Below are 21,887 nucleotides of genomic sequence, written 5' to 3'. Positions count from 1 at the left end.
GCCAGAGAGGAGCTCCATAAAGTAAAAGCAGTCCTTTCTTTCCCATCACCCCTGAAGGCTAAAGCCTCGTCCTGCTGTCAAATACTCCTAAAAATAGGCCATGTCTCTTTTACTCTCACAATAGGGGATTACAGTCCAATCAAACAAATGCTTTCTGTAACTGTATATCAAATAAAAGTGCCCGTCAGTGGGAGTCATCCCAGGGGGCACCAAAGGTACAGATCTTTGTGTTTCCAGACAGCCTGTAGAGGCCCAGGTCCTCCTGTATTTGAGAATATAGGGCAACAGGTGTGTGTGTGTGTGTGTGTGTGTGTGTGTAAGGGGGGGACACTTCTGTGAATTAAGACTTGAGCGAAATTGGACTGTGATGTATTAAAATAATGAGGATTAGCTCAGAGGACTGCAATTTAGTAGTTGACAAACGTATTATTTTTCCTGATTAGTCGATTATTTTCTCTGCTTTCTGATGGCTCATTTTCTGTTCTCTGCATCAGTACACCAGCAGCTGAATCTAAACTGGATTACTATGCATTGCACAGAAATTTGATGTTTCCATGAACGTTTACCAAATCACAAATTGTTTCTAATAAATATATGTTCATCAAGGAACAATCCAGTGTTTTTAATCAATTTAAGTGTTTTATATTTTGAAAAAGAGCTCGTCTTAGGTAGCTCAAAGTCAGTCAGTCAGTCATTTTCTATACCGCTTCATCCATAGTGGGATGCGGGGAGCTGGTGCCCATCTCCAGCAGTCTATGGGCGAGAGGCAGGGCACACCCTGGACAGGCCGCCAGTCCATTGCAGGGTAGCCCAAAGGGTTTGTAAAAATAGGCCTTTACTCAAGTGCTAGATCAAAGAGCAACTCCAGCTCTATTTTACTAGCTTATTTACTGTTGCTCCTGACATGTTAGCAACCACAACTGAAACTGTATTCACTTAGCCGCCCGCTAACATAAATATTTGACTTTGCTGGCGCTAGCATTAGTGGCTTTGGCTAACAAAGGGAAAATGGCTTAGGTAGCAACACTTTTAAGGGCAGACCATAGTTGGGCGCACCGTTGACGTTCGTGCAAACAACAGGGGTAGAGGTGGTTACTCTTTCCGAAGCCAGTTGGAGATGAACATGCGACAGTCTGAGGATAAGTTGGAGCAACAATTGCCTTTCTGAGGTTCACAGCTGGCGATTCCTCCTCGCTACAGCACCTCTCTGCTACCTCACTGCAGAGAACAATATTGATGCCAGGGACACCGGAATAAATAGCATGCCATGCAGACAGCGTCTGAGCCCGACGCCTCGCATATCTTTCGTGAAGGTTGGCATGGTCCTGCGGCAACATGCCCCAAGCCTGCTTCTCGGCTCCAGCGTGGGCTTTCAGTTGAGAATTCAACTCATCTAGCCGTTCTGTTGGTGTCTGAGACAGATGTTTAGTTTGCTGTCCCGGAGCATGCTTCAAGCCTCCTCAAGATCCCAGAGACTGCTCAACGCTGCCTCCAAGTGCCAGCGCCTGCTCCATGCCCCAATCTGCTGCTGCCTCAAGCTTTAGTTCCCAACGTTACCCTGCTGGACCTGCCTTGTGCTCCAGCTCCTGAAGCCTCTGACCAGGGTGTCCAGGTGGACCCGCCTCGTGTTCCTCCTCCAAAGCTCCTTTGTACTACTGAGCTCCTTTGTGGGTTCTTGGCTTCAGAGCTCCTTTGTGGATTTTTTAAGCCCCTCAGCTGACCTGCTGGTGAAGTTCTTGAGTTCTTCATGCATTGCCATTGACCTCTGAGGTTTCTACATCACAACTACCCTCCATGATTCCTGCATCACCGTTGCTGTCCTGTGAGACGAAATTTGAGTTTTTGTTTTGTTTTCTTGTCCTTCCTTCGAGGCCCACTCTGTCAGCCTGGTTTGGATTGTTTTTGTTTTCTTTTTCATGGACTTATTGGGGCCTCTGGTATCTGCTCTTGAGGGAGGGGTTAACATCATGATCTTATTTAATCATCATGTTTAAGGGGTGGTTTTAGACAAATTCAAGCTTTTTAAAGAGTTGATTAAAACTTTGAGCTATTTGATTCACGTTGTACTTTTCAGTTCCTTTATCAATAAAATAATTGGGGTATTCAAATTCAAATATTTTTTTCAGTTTTGATAGTATTATTTAGGATATTCCATGTTTGTTTCATATTCTGTTTATTTTTATCTAATATTTACTTGTAATATTTGTTAATCTGTTCTTGTATCTCTATTATTTAGTTGCAGCTTCTTTAGTGTTTAGTTTAGTGAAATTTTTATCAAGTATATTTTTCTTTTTACAGGCATTTTGTAATCTTGTAGTCATCAAAGGACAGCTACTGTCAATTTTTATCATATCTCATAAATATTTTTAGAAATGTTCATGAGCTATATAAGTACCACTGCTTTGATAGATTGTGTCCCAATTCTGTTCCATTAGATCATTTTGTAACTAATTAATTGATTCTTCTGTTTTATCTCTCTTAATATTTATTTTTTTTATGTGATATTTGTCATGCGATGGAGCTGAATGTAGGTTTGTATTGTGTGTGTGTGTATGGTTTCCCTCCCACCTCCTCTTGCAGGGTGCGACAGGCAGATGCAGCCACACAGCTGAAGATCATCTGGGCTAATCAAGAGGAGATTCTTAGACCTGGTTTCTCTCCATCCATGTTCCGAGCCCAGGTTCATATTTGGCTAAAGGCCAATTTGCTTCTCAATATACCTGTTTAACTCAAACTCTGCCTCCGTAATTGTTGCTTGCATTAGAGTCACCTAGTTTGCCGCTATGACAATAAACTTGTAGTTCTTGCATATTAAAAAACTGGTAGATAATCAATGATGTCAGCGATTAATAATCCACCAATTTAATTATTAAAAATATAACTTGGAAAATATGATCAATTAAATTAGCCAAGAAAGGTGTGATTCTACTGGGTCTGATGTCTTTGGAAAAAGGACTGAACTGTGCGTTGTGTTCTATGTGTGTTTGTAATTATTAGTATTTATCAAGGCAATGTTAAAATCTCCACATACAAACACAACCTTGTTTTGTTTCTTCCAGTGAGCCTACTCTCCAGCCAGTCATTAAAATCGTTAAAAACGTATGATTATATTTTTACTTTGTAATTATGAATATGAATTATTATTTAATAGGTATATTAATACTTTAATATTTGATTAAATAATATTTCGGTCTGTTTAGGGTTGTTCTGAATACTAGCCCAATAAGGTGGTGCTATTAGGACAATATTGAAAGGGATGAGCCAAGCTCTGGCATTATTGAACAGCAAAACTCTGTTCACACAGAATGAATTCACACAATTTTTTAAATACAGGTCAAGTCAAGTTTATTTATGTAGTGCTTTTCAGCAACAAGGCACTCAAGGTGCTGTGCATAAGGAAAAACATTACAATGATACAGAAAATCAAACAACAGAGGTAATTTAAAAAATAAAGAGAATAGAATGATGGATAAGAAAACGAAAGGAAAATTGGACTGAAAACTTAACTAATAACGTTTAGATAGCACAGTCAAAGGCCACTCTAAACAAATACGTTTTTAATCTTGATTTAAAGCAACCTAGGGTTTCGGCGCTTTTACAGTTTTCTGGCAGTTTATTCCAAATTAGTGGAGCATAAGAACTAAAAGCTGCTTCTCCATGTTTGGTTCTGGTTCTGGGTATGCAGAGTAGATTTGAGCCAGAAGACCTGAGAGGTCTGACAACAAGTCTGTAATGTATTTTGGTGCTAAGTTATTCAGTGATTTATAGACTATAGACTATTTATAGATATAAACAGAAGTATTTTAAAGTCTATTCTCTGAGCTACAGGTAGCCAGTGTAGGGACTTTAGAACCGGGGTGATGTGTTCCACTTTCTTAGTTCTAGTGAGGACGCGGGCAGCAGCGTTCTGGATCAACTGCAGCTGTCTGATCAACTTTTTCAGCAGACCTGTGAAGACACTGTTGGAGTACTCAATTCTACTAAAGATGAACAAATGAATTAGTTTTTCAAGGTCCTGCTGAGACATTAGTCCTTTAATCCTGGAGTTGTTCTTTAGGTGATAGAAGGCCGACCTTGTTACTGTCTTTATGTGCCTCTTAAGTTTCAGGTCTGAGTTCTTCACTACATCCAGGCTTCGAGCCTGACTGGTGGTTTCTAGCTGTATTAACTGAAGCTGTGTGCTAACTTTTAAAAGCTGTTCCTTTGGTCCAAAGATTATTACTTCAATTTTGTTTTGATTCAGCTGAAGAAAATTTTGGCACATCCAGGCATTTTGATTTCTTCTAAGCATTTACCCAGCGCTTGAATGAGTTCATGGTCACCTGGTGACATCGTAACGTATAGCTGTGTGCCGTCTGCATAGTTATGATAACTTACGTTGTTCTCGTACTCGTACTCGTACTCGTCGTCTTCCGCTTTATCCGGGACAGGGTTGCGGGGGCAGCAGACTCAGCAGAGACGCCCAGACGTCCATCTCCCCAGACACCTCTTGCAGCTCCTCCGGGGGGAGCCCAAGGCGTTCCCAGGCCAGCCGAGAGACATAGTCCCTCCAGCGTGTCCTGGGCCGTCCCCTGGACCTCCTCCCGGTGGGACGTGCCTGGAACACCTCCCGAGGAAGGCGTCCAGGAGGCATCCGGTATAGATGCCCAAGCCACCTCAACTGGCTCCTCTCGATGTGGAGGAGCAGCGGCTCTACTCCGAGCCCCTCCCGGATGGCTGAGCTCCTCACCCTATCTCTAAGGGAGTGCCCGGCCACCCTACGGAGGAAGCTCATTTCAGCCGCTTGTATCCGGGATCTCGTTCTTTCGGTCATGACCCAAAGTTCATGGCCATAGGTGAGCGTAGGAACGTAGACCGACCGGTAAATCGAGAGCTTCGCTTTTCGGCTCAGCTCTCTCTTCACCACAACGGACCGGCACAGCGCCCCCATTACTGTGGCAGCCACACCGATCCGTCTGTCGATCTCCCGCTCCATTCTTCCCTCACTTGTGAACAAGACCCCGAGATACTTAAATTCCTCCACTTGAGGCAGGAACTCCCCTCCAACCTGAAGAGGACAAGCCACCCTTTTCCAGTCGAGAACCATGGCCTCGGACTTGGAGGATCTGATCTTCATCCCAGCCGCTTCACACTCGGCTGCGAACCGCCCCAGCGCATGCTGTAGGTCTTGGCCAGATGGAGCCAGCAGGACCACGTCATCTGCAAAAAGAAGAGACAAAATCCTCTGGTCCCCAAACCAGAACCCCTCCGGCCCTTGGCTGCGCCTAGAAATCCTGTCCATAAAAGTTCTGAACAGGACCGGTGACAAAGGGCAGCCCTGCCGGAGTCCAACATGCACCGGGAACAGGTCCGACTTAGTGCCGGCAATGCAAACCAAACTCCTGCTCCGCTTGTACAGAGACCGGATGGCCCCTAGTAAAGAGCCACCGATTCCATACTCCTTGAGCACCCCCCACAGGGCATCACGAGGGACACAGTCGAATGCTTTCTCCAGGTCCACAAAACACATGTGGACTGGTTGGGCAAACTCCCATGAACCCTCGAGTACCCTGTAGAGGGTATAGAGCTGGTCCAGTGTCCCACGGCCGGGATGAAAACCACACTGCTCCTCCTGAAGCCGGGGTTCGACTATCGGCTGGACTCTCCTCTCCAATCCCTGGCGTAGGCCTTACCACGGAGGCTGAGGAGTGTGATCCCCCTGTAGTTGGAACACACCCTCCGGTCACCATTCTTATGTAGGGGAACCACCACCCTAGTCTGCCAATCCAAAGGCACTGTCCCCATCCGCCACGCAATGTTGAAGAGGCGTGTCAACCATGACAGCCCAACAACATCCAAAGACTTGAGGTACTCAGGGCGGATCTCACCCAACCCCGAAGCCTTGCCACCGCGGAGCTTTTTGACCACCTCGGTGACTTCAGCCTGGGTGATGAAAGAGTCCAACCCTGAGTCCCCAGCCTCTGTTTCCACCAGGGAATGCATGATGGCAGGATTGAGGAGATCCTCGAAGTACTCCTTCCACCGGCCGATAATGTCCCCAGTCGAGGTCAGCAACTCCCCACCCCCACTGTGAACAGTGTTGGCGAAGGACTGCTTCCCTCTCCTGAGGCGCCGGACGGTTTGCCAGAATTGCTTCGGGGCCAACCGGTAGTCCTTCTCCATGGCCTCACCGAACTCCTCCCAGGTCTGAGTTTTTGCCTCTGCCACCGCCCGGGCCGTGGCACGTTTGGCCCCACGGTACCCGTCAGCCGCCTCAGGAGTCCCACAAGCCAACCACAGCCGATAGTACTCCTTTTTCAGCTTGACAGCGTCTCTTACTGCCGGTGTCCGCCACCGGGTTCGGGGATTGCCTCCGCGACAGGCACCGCAGACTTTACGGCCGCAGCTACGGGCAGCAGCATCGACAATAGATGTGGAGAACATGGTCCATTCGGACTCTATGTCTGTAACATCCCTCGGAATCTGGTCAAAGCTCTCCCGGAGGTGAGAGTTGAATACATCCCTGGCCAAGGGTTCCGCCAGACGCTCCCAGCAGACCCTCACTATGCGCTTGGGCCTGCCAAGTCTGTCCGGCTTTCTCCTCCTCCAGCGGATCCAACTCACCACCAGGTGGTGATCAGTGGACAGCTCAGCCCCTCTCTTCACTTGAGTGTCCAAAACATGCGGCCAAAGGTCTGATGGTACGACAACAAAGTCGATTATTGACCTCCTGCCAAGGGTATCCTTGTGCCAAGTGCACTGATGGACACCCTTATGTTTGAACATGGTGTCACTGTCGTTTCCCACGTGGGCGTTGAAGTCCCCCAGCAAAATAATGGAGTCCCCAGGAGGGGCACTATCCAGCACCCCGACAGGGACGAAGGCCGGGTACTCAGCACTACCACATAGGCCGAAATGATAGTCAGAGACCTCTCCCGAACCCGAAGGCGCAGGGATGCGACCCTCTCATCCACTGGGGTAAACCCCAACACGAGACGGCTGAGCTGGGGGGCAACAAGCAAACCCACCCCAGCGCGCTGCCTCTCCCCGCGGGCCACTCCAGAGTAGAAGAGAGTCCAGCCCCTCTCGAGGAGATGGGTTCCAGAGCCCACGCTATGCGTGGAGGCAAGCCCGACTATTTCTAGTCAATATCTCTCGACCTCCCGCACCAGCTCAGGCTCCTTCCCCCCCAGCGAGGTGACATTCCACGTCCTTAGAGCCAGCCTAAGCATCCGGGGATCGGGCCGCCGATGTCTCCACCTTCGTCTGCCGCCCAATCCTCTTTGCACCGGTCCCTCACGGTTCCCCCTGCATGTGGTGGGCCCACTGGGGGATGGTCTCGCGTCTCTCGTTCGGGCTTGGCCCGGCCGGGTCCCGCGAGGAGCAACCCGGCCACCAGGCACTCTCCGAAGTGTCCCGACCCCAGGCCAGGCTCCAGGGTGGGACCCCGACTCCGCCGTACCAGGCGACGTCACGTGCCTTGATTCTGTAGTCGTCATGAGGTATTCTCGAACCGCTCTTTGTCTGACTCGTCACCTAGAGCCTGTTTGCCATGGGAGATCCTACCAGGGGCATTTAAGCCCCAGACAACATAGCCTCTAGGATCATTCGAGCACTCAAACCCCTCCACCACGTTAAGGTGGCGGTTCAAGGCGGTTGTTGTTTATTAAAATCTGAGTTTAGGGGAGCATGTAGATATTGAATAGGAGGGGCCCTAAGATGGAGCCTTGGGGAACGCCACATATTATTTTTGTGTTCTCTGATGTAAAGTTACCTACTGACACAAAAAAGTCCCTGTCCTTCAAGTAGGATTTAAACCAATTGAGTGCGCTACCAGAAAGGCCGACCCAGTTTTCCAGGTGCTCATGGAATGATCAACAGTGTCGAATGCTGCACTAAGGTCCAATAATACCAGCACTGTGGTTCTTCCACAGTCTGCATTTATACGGATGTCATTGAACACCTCGACAAGAGCAGTCTCTGTGGTGAGCACGGACGCCTGACTGGAAGACATCGAAGCGGTTGGTCATTGTTAGGAAGTTGTTTACCTGCTGAAACACAGCTTTTTCAATAATCTTACTGATGAAGGGGAGGTTTGATATACAGGTCCTTCTCAAAATATTAGCATATTGTGATAAAGTTCATTATTTTCCATAATGTAATGATGAAAATTTAACAGTCATATATTTTAGATTCATTGCACACTAACTGAAATATTTCAGGTCTTTTATTGTCTTAATACGGATGATTTTGGCATACAGCTCATGAAAACCCAAAATTCCTATCTCACAAAATTAGCATATTTCATCCAACCAATAAAAGAAAAGTGTTTTTAATACCAAAAACGTCAACCTTCAAATAATCATGTACAGTTATGCACTCAATACTTGGTCGGAAATCCTTTTGCAGAAATGACTGCTTCAATGCGGCGTGGCATGGAGGCAATCAGCCCGTGGCACTGCTGAGGTCTTATGGAGGCCCAGGATGCTTCGATAGCGGCCCTTAGCTCATCCAGAGTGTTGGGTCTTGAGTCTCTCAACGTTCTCTTCACAATATCCCACAGATTCTCTATGGGGTTCAGGTCAGGAGAGTTGGCAGGCCAATTGAGCACAGTGATACCATGGTCAGTAAACCATTTACCGGTGGTTTTGGCACTGTGAGCAGGTGCCAGGTCATGCTGAAAAATGAAATCTTCATCTCCATAAAGCTTTTCAGCAGATGGAAGCATGAAGTGCTCCAAAATCTCCTGATAGCTAGTTGCATTGACCCTGCCCTTGATAAAACACAGTGGACCAACACCAGCAGCTGACACGGCCCCCCAGACCATCACTGACTGTGGGTACTTGACATTGGACTTCTGGCATTTTGGCATTTCCTTCTCCCCAGTCTTCCTCCAGACTCTGGCACCTTGATTTCCGAATGACATGCAGAATTTGCTTTCACCCGAAAAAAGTACTTTGGACCACTGAGCAACAGTCCAGTGCTGTTTCTCTGTAGCCCAGGTCAGGCGCTTCTGCCGCTGTTTCTGGTTCAAAAGTGGCTTGACCTGGGGAATGCGGCACCTGTAGCCCATTTCCTGCACACGCCTTTGCACGGTGGCTCTGGATGTTTCTACTCCAGACTCAGTCCACTGCTTCCGCGGGTCCCCCAAGGTCTGAAATCGGCCCTTCTCCACAATCTTCCTCAGGGTCCAGTCACCTCTTCTCGTTGTGCAGCGGAGTGTTTATTCAAACAGTGACGTCAAGGGAAGTCCGCTGTTACTCCTCCTGTTCCTGGTTGAGCTGAATGTAGTTTAATGCGATTTATTTAGAAAGTTACACAAAAGTTCTTACTGGTCTTTAATGTTGTAACCCATGACCGCTGTCCCAACAACTTGTTTTAGTATCTATTTCTATTTTAAATATATATTGTGATGTATATTTTCAATCAAAGCTGACATGTCATCTAGGATTCTGATGTTCAACGACTTGTCCGTATAAACTGCTACTTCATCTTTGTCTTTTCTGTTTATAAATCATATCCATCAAGCTGAAAACAATCAGTTCCCTTTTCTGTCCATCCAAGTCTCTGATATTGCAATAATATCAAATGAGCATGAAAATGGGGCACGGCATTTGGCGTAGCAGTAGAGCGCACGACCTACATACAGACGCTTCAGTCTTTGAGAGTTTATTAAAGTTGGATTACAGACTTTGGAAAAATGCATGATCTCCAAGATTTTTTTCAGATGTAAAGCTGTAATTACATAATTTTTTTGTGTAATAACTGCAGCTGGCGGTGGTGGTTAAAAAAAAGTTAATCCGTACTAAGAAAAGTGTTTGGTTTCCAGCCACCCATGTTTTCAGTTCAGGAGAGGGAAGCTAATGTTCCGTCCGCCCAAGCGGCTGCCCTAAGGTGCCAAAGAATATGGAGAAAGGCCAGGAGGTCGATGATCAGAATGTCACTGGTTCAGTCAAGAATGGCCAACCAGAGACGGATCCCTGCCCCTAAGTACCAGGTGGGGCAGAAAGTTTGGCTCTCCGCCAAGGACCTCCCATTAAGGGTAGAATCCCGGAAATTGGCACCATGATTTGTTGGACCTTTCCCAATCTCCAGGATCATCAACCCTGTCGCTGTACAACTGAGATTACCCAACTCCATGAGGATTCACCCCACGTTCCACGTTTCTCAGGTCAAGCCCTTCGTGGAGCCCCGAATTGGGGGGGGGGATTCATGGCGTTTGGGTTCGGGGGTATCATTAATTTACTCAGGTTGTCGAAATATAACCAAATCAGAAGATGACACAGATTCGATGCACAGAATTAGATTGAAATGAGGTTTTATTGTTCCAACTTAGGTAGACCTTGATTAGAGTTGTTAGAAGCCAGAGGATGAGGAAGCCCCAAGTATCCGAGCAGAGAGAGAGTGTTCTGGCGGTGGAAATATTTACAGTGCAGATTTCCTGAAGAAGAGTTCCATATGGCGACAGGCAGGCAGACAGATGGGCAGATCGACAGGAAGGCAGGACAACAAGCGATCAGGCAGGCTGACAAAAGTCCATATAACAGAGACTATGTTCCAGCAACACACTGTGTCAGCAGCTGTCTTAAAAAGCCATGAGCTCATTAGCTGGATGAGTTGCAGCTGAGAACAATGAAGTGCCAGAACCAGCCAGCAGAGATCTCACTGTACCCTCCCCTCAACGATTGCCTCCAGGCAATCCCGAACGTTTCTCCGGATGACGACTGTAAAAAGATGTAATGAGAGCAGGGTCCAGGATAAGAGAACGAGGTACCCAGGTTCTTTCTTCAGGTCCATATCCAGCCCAATCCACAAGGTACTGAAAACCACGCCCCCTACGTCGAACATCCAGGATACGATTGACCGTGTAAGCCGGATGGTCATCAATGAGACGAACAGGGGGAGGGAGCTTGGTGGGTGGATTCAGGGGACTTTCCGAGACTGGCTTGATCTGTGAAACATGAAAGGTAGGATGAATGTGCATAGAAGCTGGCAACTTGAGTCTCACCGCAGAAGGGTTGATGATAGACTGGTAGACCGGTGCAGTGGAACGGTGACGGTCAGCAAACCTTGTATTCTGTTCCAAAGTGCGTAGAAGTGTCCTCCTGGTCTGACGCCAGATCTTACGACACCTGGAGATATAATGCTGAACAGAGGGGACAACAGTGTCAGGTTCAATACTGGGGAATAATGGAGGTAGATAGCCCAGAGAAATCTCAAAGGGAGATAAACCAGTAGCAGAGGAAATATGAATATTATGGGCATATTCTAGCACCAGATGTCTGCACCAGGAAGAAGGGTTGTCATTAATCACACATCTCAATGCTACTTCCAGTTCCTGATTGCATCTTTTAGTCTGCCCATTAGACTGAGGGTGGTAACCAGATGAAAGGCTTATGGTAGCACCAATAGCCCTACAGAACTCCTTCCAGACTTGTGAAATGAACTGCGGGCCTCAGTCAGAGACAATATCCAAGGGCATGCCATGAATACGGAAGACATGAAAAACCAGAAGTTGAGCAGTCTCCAATGCAGACGGAAGCTTAGTTAAGGGAATAAAATGAACAGTCTTAGAGAATCTATCAACAACGGTAAAGATGACTGTGTTTCCGTCAGATGGCGGGAGACCAGTGACGAAGTCAATAGAGATGTGGGACCATGGGCGACTGGGGGTAGACAGAGGTTGAAGATGACCGGCAGGAGGTTGATTTGAGTTCTTGTTACGGGCACATGTGGAACACGCTGCGACAAACTCTCTAATGTCGGGATTCATAGTGGGCCACCAGAAATACCTCTTGGTAAAAGTGATCATACAATTAATCCCCGGATGACAGGTAAGTTTATTATTATGAACCCAATCCAGAACTTTATTGATGACGGAGTTCGGAACGAACAGTTTGCCTACAGGACCAGTACCTGGGTCCGGTTCAGATTGTTGCGCCTCCCTGATGTCCTTTTAAATGGCCCAGGTGAGGGCGCCCACAATGCAGGATTCCGGTAAGATGGAAGCTTCAGTCTTGGATTGCTCAGAATGAGAAAATTGGCGAGAGAGAGCGTCGGGCTTGATGTTCTTGGAGCCGGGTCTGTAAGAGATAGAAAAATTAAAACGAGCAAAAAACAGGGACCAACAGGCTTGTCTGGAGTTAAGTCTCTTGGCATTTTGGATGTAAGAGAGGTTTTTATGGTCAGTCCAAATGAGAAAAGGGACTTCCGCTCCCTCTAACCAATGCTGCCACTCCTCAAGCGCCAACTTGATAGCCAGAAGCTCTCGATTTCCCACATCGTAATTCTGCTCTGCTGACGACAAACGACGAGAAAAATAAGCACAAGGATGCACCTTGTTGTCTATAGGAGAACGTTGAGACAAGATGGCCCCTACTCCAATGTCAGAAGCATCAACCTCCACAACGAATTGCGCACTAGGATCAGGATGAGTCAGAATGGGTGCAGAAGAAAATAAAGTTTTCAATTTGCAAAAAGCTTTCTCTGCCTCAGGGGACCAATGGAATGTCTTCAGAGAGGAGGTAAGTTGAGTGAGAGGCACAGTGACCTGACTGTAGTTCTTTATGAACCTTCTATAAAAATGTGCAAAACCTAAGAACCTTTGGAGTTGCCTGCGATCCGTTGGAGTAGGCCACTCTGCCACTGCCTTGGTCTTCTCAGGATACGTTCTGTACCTGCCTGCTTCAAAAATAAAACCCAAGAAGGTCACAGAAGAAACACCAAATTCACATTTTTCGGCTTTTACAAAGAGTTGGTTTTCATAAAGCCTCTGGAGTATGGTCCTGACATGCTGGTGATGCTGATCAATGTTCTGAAAGAAAATCAAAATATCATCCAGATAAACAAACACAAAGAGGTTGAGGAAATCACGGAGAACATCATTTATAAGAGCCTGAAAAACAGCGGGTGCGTTAGTCAATCCAAATGGCATCACCAAATATTCAAAATGTCCCAGGGGAGTCTTGAAAGCTGTCTTCCACTCGTCACCCTCTCTGATCCGAACCAGATGATACGCATTGCGCAGGTCGAGCTTGGTAAAAATCTTGGCAGAGTGTAATTGGTCATGTATAGAATCAATGAGTATTAAGGGGTACTTATTTTTGATTGTGATTTGATTCAACCCCCTATAATCAATGCAGGGTCTTAATGTGCCGTCTTTCTTCCCCACAAATAAGAAGCCAGCGCCAATGGGGGAGGTAGATGGCCGAATGATCCCGGATGCTAAGGAATCCTCAATGTACTCCTTCATGACTCTTCTCTCCGGTCCAGAGAGATTGTATAGTCTGCTGGATGGTAACGGAGCACCTGGGAGGAGATCAATAGCACAGTCATAGGGGCGATGCATGGGTAAAGAAAGAGCCCCCTGTTTACTAAAAACAGATGCAAGATTGTGGTATTCAGGAGGAATCTTAGACAGATCAACAGGCTCAGGTGGTTCAATTTGTTTGCTAGAGTGAGAGACAGCAGTCTTTAGACAATTCTGGAGACAGTAATCACTCCACTTCTCTACTCTGCCCTCCACCCAATTAATCGCGGGATTATGTCTCTGCAACCACGGAAATCCTAGAACCAATTGTGGGGAGATAGAGGAGACAACAAAGAACTCACCCCATTCATGGTGGTTACCTGAGGTAATGATGTGAAGGTGGGGCACTTTAAACTTCACCTGAGATATGGTTTGACCAGTGATGCCCGAAACAGAAAGGGGGTGGTTGAGAGACTGAGAAGGTATCTTAAGTTTGTCAACTAGATCCAAGGAAATAAGATTCTGTTCTGCACCAGAATCAATAAAAGCATCCACTGGACACTTTTCTTGGCCAATAATAATAGTGACTGGAAAACACAGACGAGATATAGGGGAAAAATGGGACATGCTCATCAAAGTCCCCTGACCTATTGACGAGCCCCTTCTTTGGGCATCTTGCAACATAATGTCCACCTTGTCCACAATACAAACAAAGACCAGCTCCAAAACGACGTTGTCGCTCTTCAGGAGAGAGACGAGTGTGACCAACTTGCATAGGCTTAGGTTCCACAGATCCCTCCGAAGAGGAAGTGGGTGTATCAAGGTAAGCGGTCCGAGGTGCCATAAAGTGCTGCCACTCTGACTTATGATTCCTCTCTGCTTGTCTCTCTCTTAGGCGGTTGTCAATACGGATTGACAGTTTGATTAAATCATCCAGTCTCACGGGTTGATCTCTTAAAACCAACTGGTCCTTTATCTGATCTGTAAGGGAATTCTCAAAAATACCCTTGAGTGCCGCTTCATCCCAACCCACCTCCTGTGCTGCCACCCGGAAGTCGATGGCGAACTCCGCCAATGCCCTCTTTCCCTGTTTGAGGGTAAGTAACTTCTTAGCAGCTGTCTCCTGTTGGAGTGGTTGATCAAAGACTTCCTTGAAGTGACTGAAAAAAACTGCGTAACTCAGAGACTCAATAGGGTTAGTTGTGAGAAAGTTGTGCGCCCAGCGTAAAGCAGATCCTTTTAGGGAGGTAACAATAAAAGTGATCTTGGAAGCAGCAGTCGGAAACAGAGAGGGGGACGACTAAAAGCCAACTCACATTGGAGAGAAAACCCACCAAAATTATTAGGGTTGCCATCAAAAAGTTCAGACGGACGGAAATCAGGTTCTCGGATCCCGGACGAGTGGGTTGTGGGTGGCTGAGGATTCTCAGAACGAGCTGGAGGATTGGAAGGAGCGGGTGAGAGTTTGGTTAATATTTCACTTAAGGCATGTACCATACCACCAAGTTCCGTGAGATGGGCATCTGTCGTCCTTTGTTGTTGTAGCAACTGTTGAAGCATGGTCTCAGTGGATTGGAGGCGTTCCCTCCAGGAGGTCTGTTCATCTTCATCTGATTTGTTTTTCGACATGTCTGCTGGCTGGAACATACTATCATTAATTTACTCAGGTTGTCGAAATATAACCAAATCAGAAGATGACACAGATTCGATGCACAGAATTAGATTGAAATTAGGTTTTATTGTTCCAACTTAGATAGACCTTGATTAGAGTTGTTAGAAGCCAGAGGATGAGGAAGCCCCGAGGATCCGAGCAGAGAGAGAGTGTTCTGGCGGTGGAAATATTTACAGTGCAGATTTCCTGAAGAAGAGTTCCATATGGCGACAGGCAGGCAGACAGATGGGCAGATCGACAGGAAGGCAGGACAACAAGCGATCAGGCAGGCTGACAGAAGTCCACATAACAGAGACTATGTTCCAGCAACAGACTGTGTCAGCAGCTGTCTTAAAAAGCCATGAGCTCATTAGCTGGATGAGTTGCAGCTGAGAACAATGAAGTGCCAGAACCAGCCAGCAGAGATCTCACAGGGGGTATGTATTCAGTATGTGTGTCCTGGTTGGGGGTGGCCCTGTGGGGAGATTCATGTCTGGGCTCGTTGAGGGTGGGGGGCTCGTGGGGTTGGGATCAGAATTCATTGGGGGGTAGGGACTATTTTATTCTGTGGTGGCCCTGGTTGGCAGCCACCAGACCTCCAGGGTCTGGTTGTCCCTATGGGGTATTGGCACCTGAATCTGGGAGTATAGTGTATGTATGGGGAGTGTGGGTGAGTGTACGACGTCCATTGTTGTTTGTCTTTAATTTGGGTGCGTGGATGTGAGTGTTTTTATGTGTACGCATGACGGTGGGAATGTGTGATTGTGACTGTGTGTGCCTGTTTTTTGTGTCAGGTTGGGTCTTGGACTGCTCCCTCTCCTGGATCAGTTTAGGCCCCCCCATCAAATGTGGGGCCAATTCCCTCCCCGCCACACTACCTGCTGGTGGTTGGTGTCTCTTGTGGTTCTCGGTATCCAGGGCTGGGTTCTTTGGTGTGTGCTGACTCACTCCCGGTGGCTGCTTGCCGGGGCCTGGACTCCTGGGCTCTGTCAGGCCTCTGCTTGGGGAATGATATGTCCCGGGGTCTTGGGTCTCTGGGTCCATGGCTGGATCTGCTCAAGCATGGACAGCTGCCGGCAGGGCCTGTGGGCTCATCGCCACAGCTCCCTGGGGCTTCGGCACTGTGGCTGCTGGGTGGTACTCCTGGGACTCTACCCTGCTCTTCTCTGGGGGGGTTGCGGTAGTCCTGGCGGTGATTTTCCTGGGGTTCCTGTGCTCTGGGGGGCCTTTGGATGTCTGTGCCTCGGATCCCCTCCGTATCTGTCCCGGGTTCAGGGGGGCAGGTCTGTGGCTCCTCACACTCACTATTACGTACTTTAATGGAGAAACCTTGTATACACAAGTGGGCTCAGACCCACAGGTGTTAAGATTCAGGTGTTAACAGTGTTATGATTCTGGCACGTCTGCTCTACCCTGTCTCCCTGGCTGCAATCAGCAGATTAGATGCACCTGGTGGCTGCTGCAGTGTAATGCAATCTGTGGAATGCCAAGCACCTGTGTCTTCCCTGATATATACTGACTCTGACAAGCAGACGGTGCCAGATTTTTGAAAGCCATTTGTGTGAGTAGATATCCAGCGTTCCTTCCTGTCTGATCATTTTTCTTGACCTTGCCTTGCCTTTTGGATTTATGCCTCTGCCTGCTCCCTGTCGGGCTATTTGGATTTTGGTTGTCGACCTTATTTCCTGCATCTGGTTTATGCCTCTGCCTGCCCCTTTCCTGACGCCTCTTGTTCCGATCGTTGACCCTGTTTCTGTCCATGGATTATTGAGCCAGCCTAGCCCTCGGATTATTCAGCCTGGAGTCACTTCTTACCTGTGCTGTGGAGATCACCGCCTGCCGCCCACTGAGGTTTCCCCTCTGGGTTTCAAGTTCCACTCAAGACAAAAGCAGGTTAGTGGCTTTTCTGATCCCTGCAAAATCTGGAGAGACTACAAGTCACTAATCCCTCTTTCTGCCTCAGTAATTCCTGGAAGCTGTGAGGAGTGTTACCTGTGTGATGTTTTCCTGTGGCTGAATAAACCTTTTAAACTTTCAGTACTGTGTCTGGCTGAATCTTGGGTCCGCCTTTTTCTGATTCATAGCACCTGTAGAGCTGCATGCAGTGAATTTTTGGCACCACCAAAATTAGTACCCTGGTCACATTTATTGTGCTTCACAGAGCCGGTCAGTGTAATAAAGCAATGCAAACATTAATAAAGGTATCCGTAGATAGACCACCTAACATATCCAAATGTATTGCATGAGAGTTGAAGCAGTTGAAGATCATATTGTATCTTTGTGTTCCTTTCGTCCATTTTTTGTCAGGAAAGAGACAAAACAACCATGCAGTCGTATGTAAAAGGAGCAGACAAATCCATCCGGCTTTAGGTAGATCACTCCTTTCCTGTCCCTCTACAGGTCTCCTCAGTTTTCTACAGAACACATGTTGACATATATGAAGCAACACACTGTCTAAGCCCCATGATTCGGTGTCCATTAGATGGAATCTCATTCAATGTAAAGCCTTTGCCCTGGTGTCTACCATTTTAATGGCAAGGCCCAGTGATTAACTTTGTGACATGATGCTGTCTGGGTATTACTGTTTGATGTTTGAATGAATAAGACATACTTAAACTGCTTGGTCTTCCTCCCACCTTGAGCACACTGTCGCTATCTGAAAAGACATCCAAGTGATGGAGTTTGTTGTGTGGAAAGGCTTTCCTTTCTAAGTGTCTTTATTTCATCTTGATATGTTTGTTTTTGCAAATCTTCCATCATCACAATCTCTATGCCTTGCCTTTCATTTTTTCAGCATCAGTTTTCCTTTAGGAAGAAAAGAAGACAATAAATCCCAAGGGATCATATAAAGATGCAACCGCTGACATTTCTTTTCTTGTGGAAGGCTGATCCTTCAGGGAGATGTTAGTGAAGCAATCCTTTTCATACCAGTGAATATCCAGTGTTCGCTCTGTCTGTATCTCACTTAAAGCGAGGTCGTTTGTTTTGACATTCATTGCACGTTCTGATCATGGTATACTATTCAGAAGAATACAGCTATTTGATACAAACCTGTGCAGCCGCAGACCACCTTCAGCAGATTGTGTGTGTGCCTCCTGTGTCAGTTGAATGCCTCTTTCTGTTATGATTTGGGGTTGTTTGGTTTCTGGTTTTTTCTTATATGTTTCTCACAGTTTTTGAATCATGCTTCTGTTTATTATTTTCCTGGTCATGCTTTAGTTTTTGTCTTCTGGTTCATGTTTTGTCAAGTTTGGTTTTTGGATCTGGTTATGCTTTAGTTTCATGTTTTTCTAGTTTCTGTTAGTTTGTATTCAAGAGTCTCTGTTTTGCTCCAGCCACGTTTTGTTCTGTCTGTCAATTATCTTTATTTGGTTCACCTGCTCCAAGCTAATCTGTCTCCTTGCTCCACCTGGTTCACACTCCATATATACACACCTGTTCAGTTATTCATCGCAGAAACATTTCAATTCATTTCACCTGTGTCCTGTTCGTCATGCCAAGCCTGTCTTGCCAGCCTGCCCATGTCTGTTTTTGCCTGTCTTGCCTGCCCGTTTATTGTTTTGGTTCCTGCCTCTTCTTTTGAGTGAGTTTTTTGTTTATTAAATCCTTTCTTCACTTACCGTCATGATGCCTGCTTGTCTGCATTCCGAGGTCCTCCATTTCGCAAGTCCTGACACTTTCTGCCTTTTCTACACTTTTGACTCCATCATCTACATAGAAATCTCTGTTGATGAACTGTGCTGCTAGTGGATATGCCAGGCTGTTTTGTTTGGCTAGATGTTTTAAGCCCTAGTGGGCATATCTAGGAGAAGACACACCTCCAAAGAGATGCTCTGTTATTTTGCACTGTTACTCGCAGATTTTCTGGTTTCTTTGGGTGGTAAATACCATCATTTGGTATGTACCATTTCTCCCATCATTGTTAGTTTTAATTTCACTGCAGACCTTTCCAGTTATTGACCTAACTCCTCCTTAATAAAGGACTTTGTCTGTCTTTCTTAGTGTCGGTTTGTAGCAGATGACACCCATCTGATCATTGAAGTAGCACTTGGTCCTTCGCTAGCAACATTAAGTGCCAAAGCATTTGTTGTCTCTGAATACGCACCTCTGTGTTGTGTTTTTTCTACTTGCTTGTCCTTCAATCTTTCAGCTGGTTTTTCAAGAGGTTTGGCCACTTGTGCAGTTGATGTGAATCTTGATACATCATGCACAAGGCTTCAATATTTGACCTTTTGTTACCTTGATCAACAGGTTTGCCTTATTAGGGCCGAGCAGGTAGGCCTGCAAGGGCCTATTGTAATTGCTCCGTTTATTATTATCATTCCGGTGACAAATGAATTGCCTTTTTCGCGGCTGTAACATATTCAAAAACTCACCAAAGTTGGCGGAGCCATCAGTCGTGTGTGAAATTTACGTATTTTACGGGTTTCCTGAAAGTCGCGATAAATATGGCTCAACAGCGCCACCCCTCCGCCATGACCTTACTTTATCGTAGAGATATGAAATTTGGTACACTTGTAGAACTCCCCGAGAACTACCTAAAACTCTCTTGCACCCACGTCCTACAACAAACAGGAAGTCGGCCATCTTGGATTGAAGTTTCGGTTTTGACCCCATTTTTGCCGTTTATAGCCTTAGTGTTTGATCGAACTCCTCCTAGAGATTTTGATCGATTGGCTTGAAATTTGGTCAGTTTGCTCAGAAGGGATGGGGTATCTAAAGTTATCAAATTGTGACTTTTTGAACATGTTGAGGGGACGGAGCCAGTCCTCAAAGTTTGACGACTCGCCAAAAAAAATGAAATTGTTATAGCTCTTACAAGGAAAGTCGCAGAGACACAAAACCTTCTGGTATTGATCCACATCTGGTCCCAAACAATATTCAATGGTCAAATCCTGAAATCATCTAAGCCCCGCCCCCTGAGAACAGGAAGTGTCATGTTTTACTGTGAAAGGTCCAAATTTCACACCCGTAACCTAATCAACATGAAACTATCTCCAGTAACAGATAACAAGATGGTCTAAGTTGGTTTCCAGTACTAACAGTTTGGGCTCGAGGGTGTGGCTGTGGCGGTGCAGCAAAGCCCAACGCTATGCCATGGCTTTACGTTTGCTTCTGATTTCCACATTTTTGATCCGATAGGCACCAAATTTGCTAGGATTGATATTGGTCCAGCCCCCTACAGATATCCAGTAAAATAATCGGTAGGCGTGGCCTAATTGCTCCACAGCGCCCTCTAGAAGCACTAAAACAACCAGCCCCAAGGCATGCTTTGTCCAAGGTTTATAAAATTTGGTACACATATGTAACTTCTGAGGACCTACAAAAAAGTCTCTTGGACCCATTGTGCAAACCCCACAGGAAGTTGGCCATTTTGGATCAAAGCCGCCATTTCTTCTCATTTACACACGTCATATCTGAGCAAACTCCTCCTACAGCTTTTAACTTAGACACTTCAAAATCAACGACTATAGTCTTAAGGCATTGGAGATCAAAGGTTATCAAAAGCTTTTTGCTACATGAAAGTATGTGGGCGTGGCCAAGCCTCAAAATTTGACGTCTCACCATAAAACACGAAACTGTTATAGTTCCAATTAGGAAAATCACAGACACATGAAACCTTCTGCGATTGATCCATATGACACCCTGATCAATATTCAATGGTCAAATGCTGACATCATCGAAGCCCTGCCCCCTAAGAACAGGAAGTGTAATGTTTCACTTAGTGTGGTCCATGTTTGATCCCCTTCAACATATCAACATGAAACTGTCCCAAGTGACAGATAACATGATGGTCTAAGTTTGTGTCTAGTGCTGACTGGTTTGGCTGGAGGGTGTGGCCGTTGCAGGTGGCGAAGTCTGATGTCACGCCATGGCCATACGTTTGGCTCTAGATTTCACATGCATGGCCCGATTTACTCCAAACTCAATATGGTTGATCTTTGACAACCCCCAAACAACTGTATTGGATTACATTGGAATTTGGATCAACAGCGCCCCCTAGGACACTTCAAGGGCTATATCTCCCTCATATATCATCGGATCCACTTGAAATGTAGTATACATCATCATGAGTTAATAATGGACATGTTGACACAGTCAATAGATGACATCACTTTAGCCCTGCCCACTAATAAACAAATGACTGTAGCTTCCATATGGAAGGTCCGATTCACTCCAAACTGAATATGGTTGATCTTTTTCAGCTCCCAAACAGCTCTATTGGGTTACATTGAAATTTGGATCAATAGTGCCCCCTAGGACACTTCAAGGGCTATATCTCCCTCATACATCATCGGATCCACTTGAAATGTAGTATACATGATTATAGGTCAATGCCGAACATGTTGACACAGTTAATTGATGGCATTATATCAGCCCCACCCACTAATACTAAACTGACTGCAGCTTCCATGTGGAAGGTCTGATTTACTCCAAAATTTGAATGCTTCTTGCCAGATTAGAACTCTGCATGACCGAAGATCATTTGACATGTTGCTCACAGTCCCCCTTAGCGGTGACATTTGGAATTGTACACAGGCCAAATTGGTGGCGTGCACATGGCAATGCCAGGCTCCCGCAGTTGCTGCACAGGCCGAGTTGCGCTAAGGTGTGAGGGCCTTCAATGCTGCTTGCAGCTTTGATTCCCTTTGCTGTCTTTTGGATTGCTCTTGTCTCTGGATGATTCAGAAGCATGGGGAGCATGAATAGAGGTAACTGGCTTTTAAGCCACTTCACGTTCCACAGGTACTAATGCAGCAAATTCACTAAGCACTGGAAACACTTTTTTCTTCCATTAGACTGTTTATAACCTGACGATTCCATCTGGCAGCTGCCAGAAAGTTCCATTAGGCAATGGCCTTTACAACTATAAAAGAGAACATCAAGAAGAAATTAGATTGCTGCCCTCTGCTGTGTTGTCCTAAGATAGAGAGGACAATATCAATGGGACAGATTCTTTAAAAAATTGTTCTAACATTGTCTAAAGATCTACTACAATTAAATGTT

At 46.2% G+C, this 21,887-nt stretch overlaps 1 protein-coding gene across 2 annotated transcripts in view; it reads left to right on the top strand.

Annotated features, from left to right (window-relative positions):
• The window catches only part of slc1a7b (solute carrier family 1 member 7b), a 75,359-nt gene that overhangs the window by 6,316 nt on the left and 47,156 nt on the right, over nt 1–21,887 (top strand). Inside the window, exon 1 of one of the 2 annotated variants that reach the window (XM_047374055.1) lies at nt 2,513–2,680. The exons of the other annotated variant lie outside the window; for it this stretch is intronic. Within the exon in view, the coding sequence (XP_047230011.1) occupies nt 2,516–2,680 (165 nt within the window). The 5' untranslated portion in view covers nt 2,513–2,515. Of the gene's footprint in view, nt 1–2,512; nt 2,681–21,887 lie in introns of those variants that run through there. 2 annotated transcript variants of the gene reach the window in all.

The sequence above is a fragment of the Girardinichthys multiradiatus genome, chromosome 9, assembly GCF_021462225.1.
Source record: "Girardinichthys multiradiatus isolate DD_20200921_A chromosome 9, DD_fGirMul_XY1, whole genome shotgun sequence".
NCBI lineage: Eukaryota > Metazoa > Chordata > Actinopteri > Cyprinodontiformes > Goodeidae > Girardinichthys > Girardinichthys multiradiatus.
Note: the sequence above shows the minus strand (reverse complement) of the source record. Positions and strands in the feature narration are given on the sequence as shown.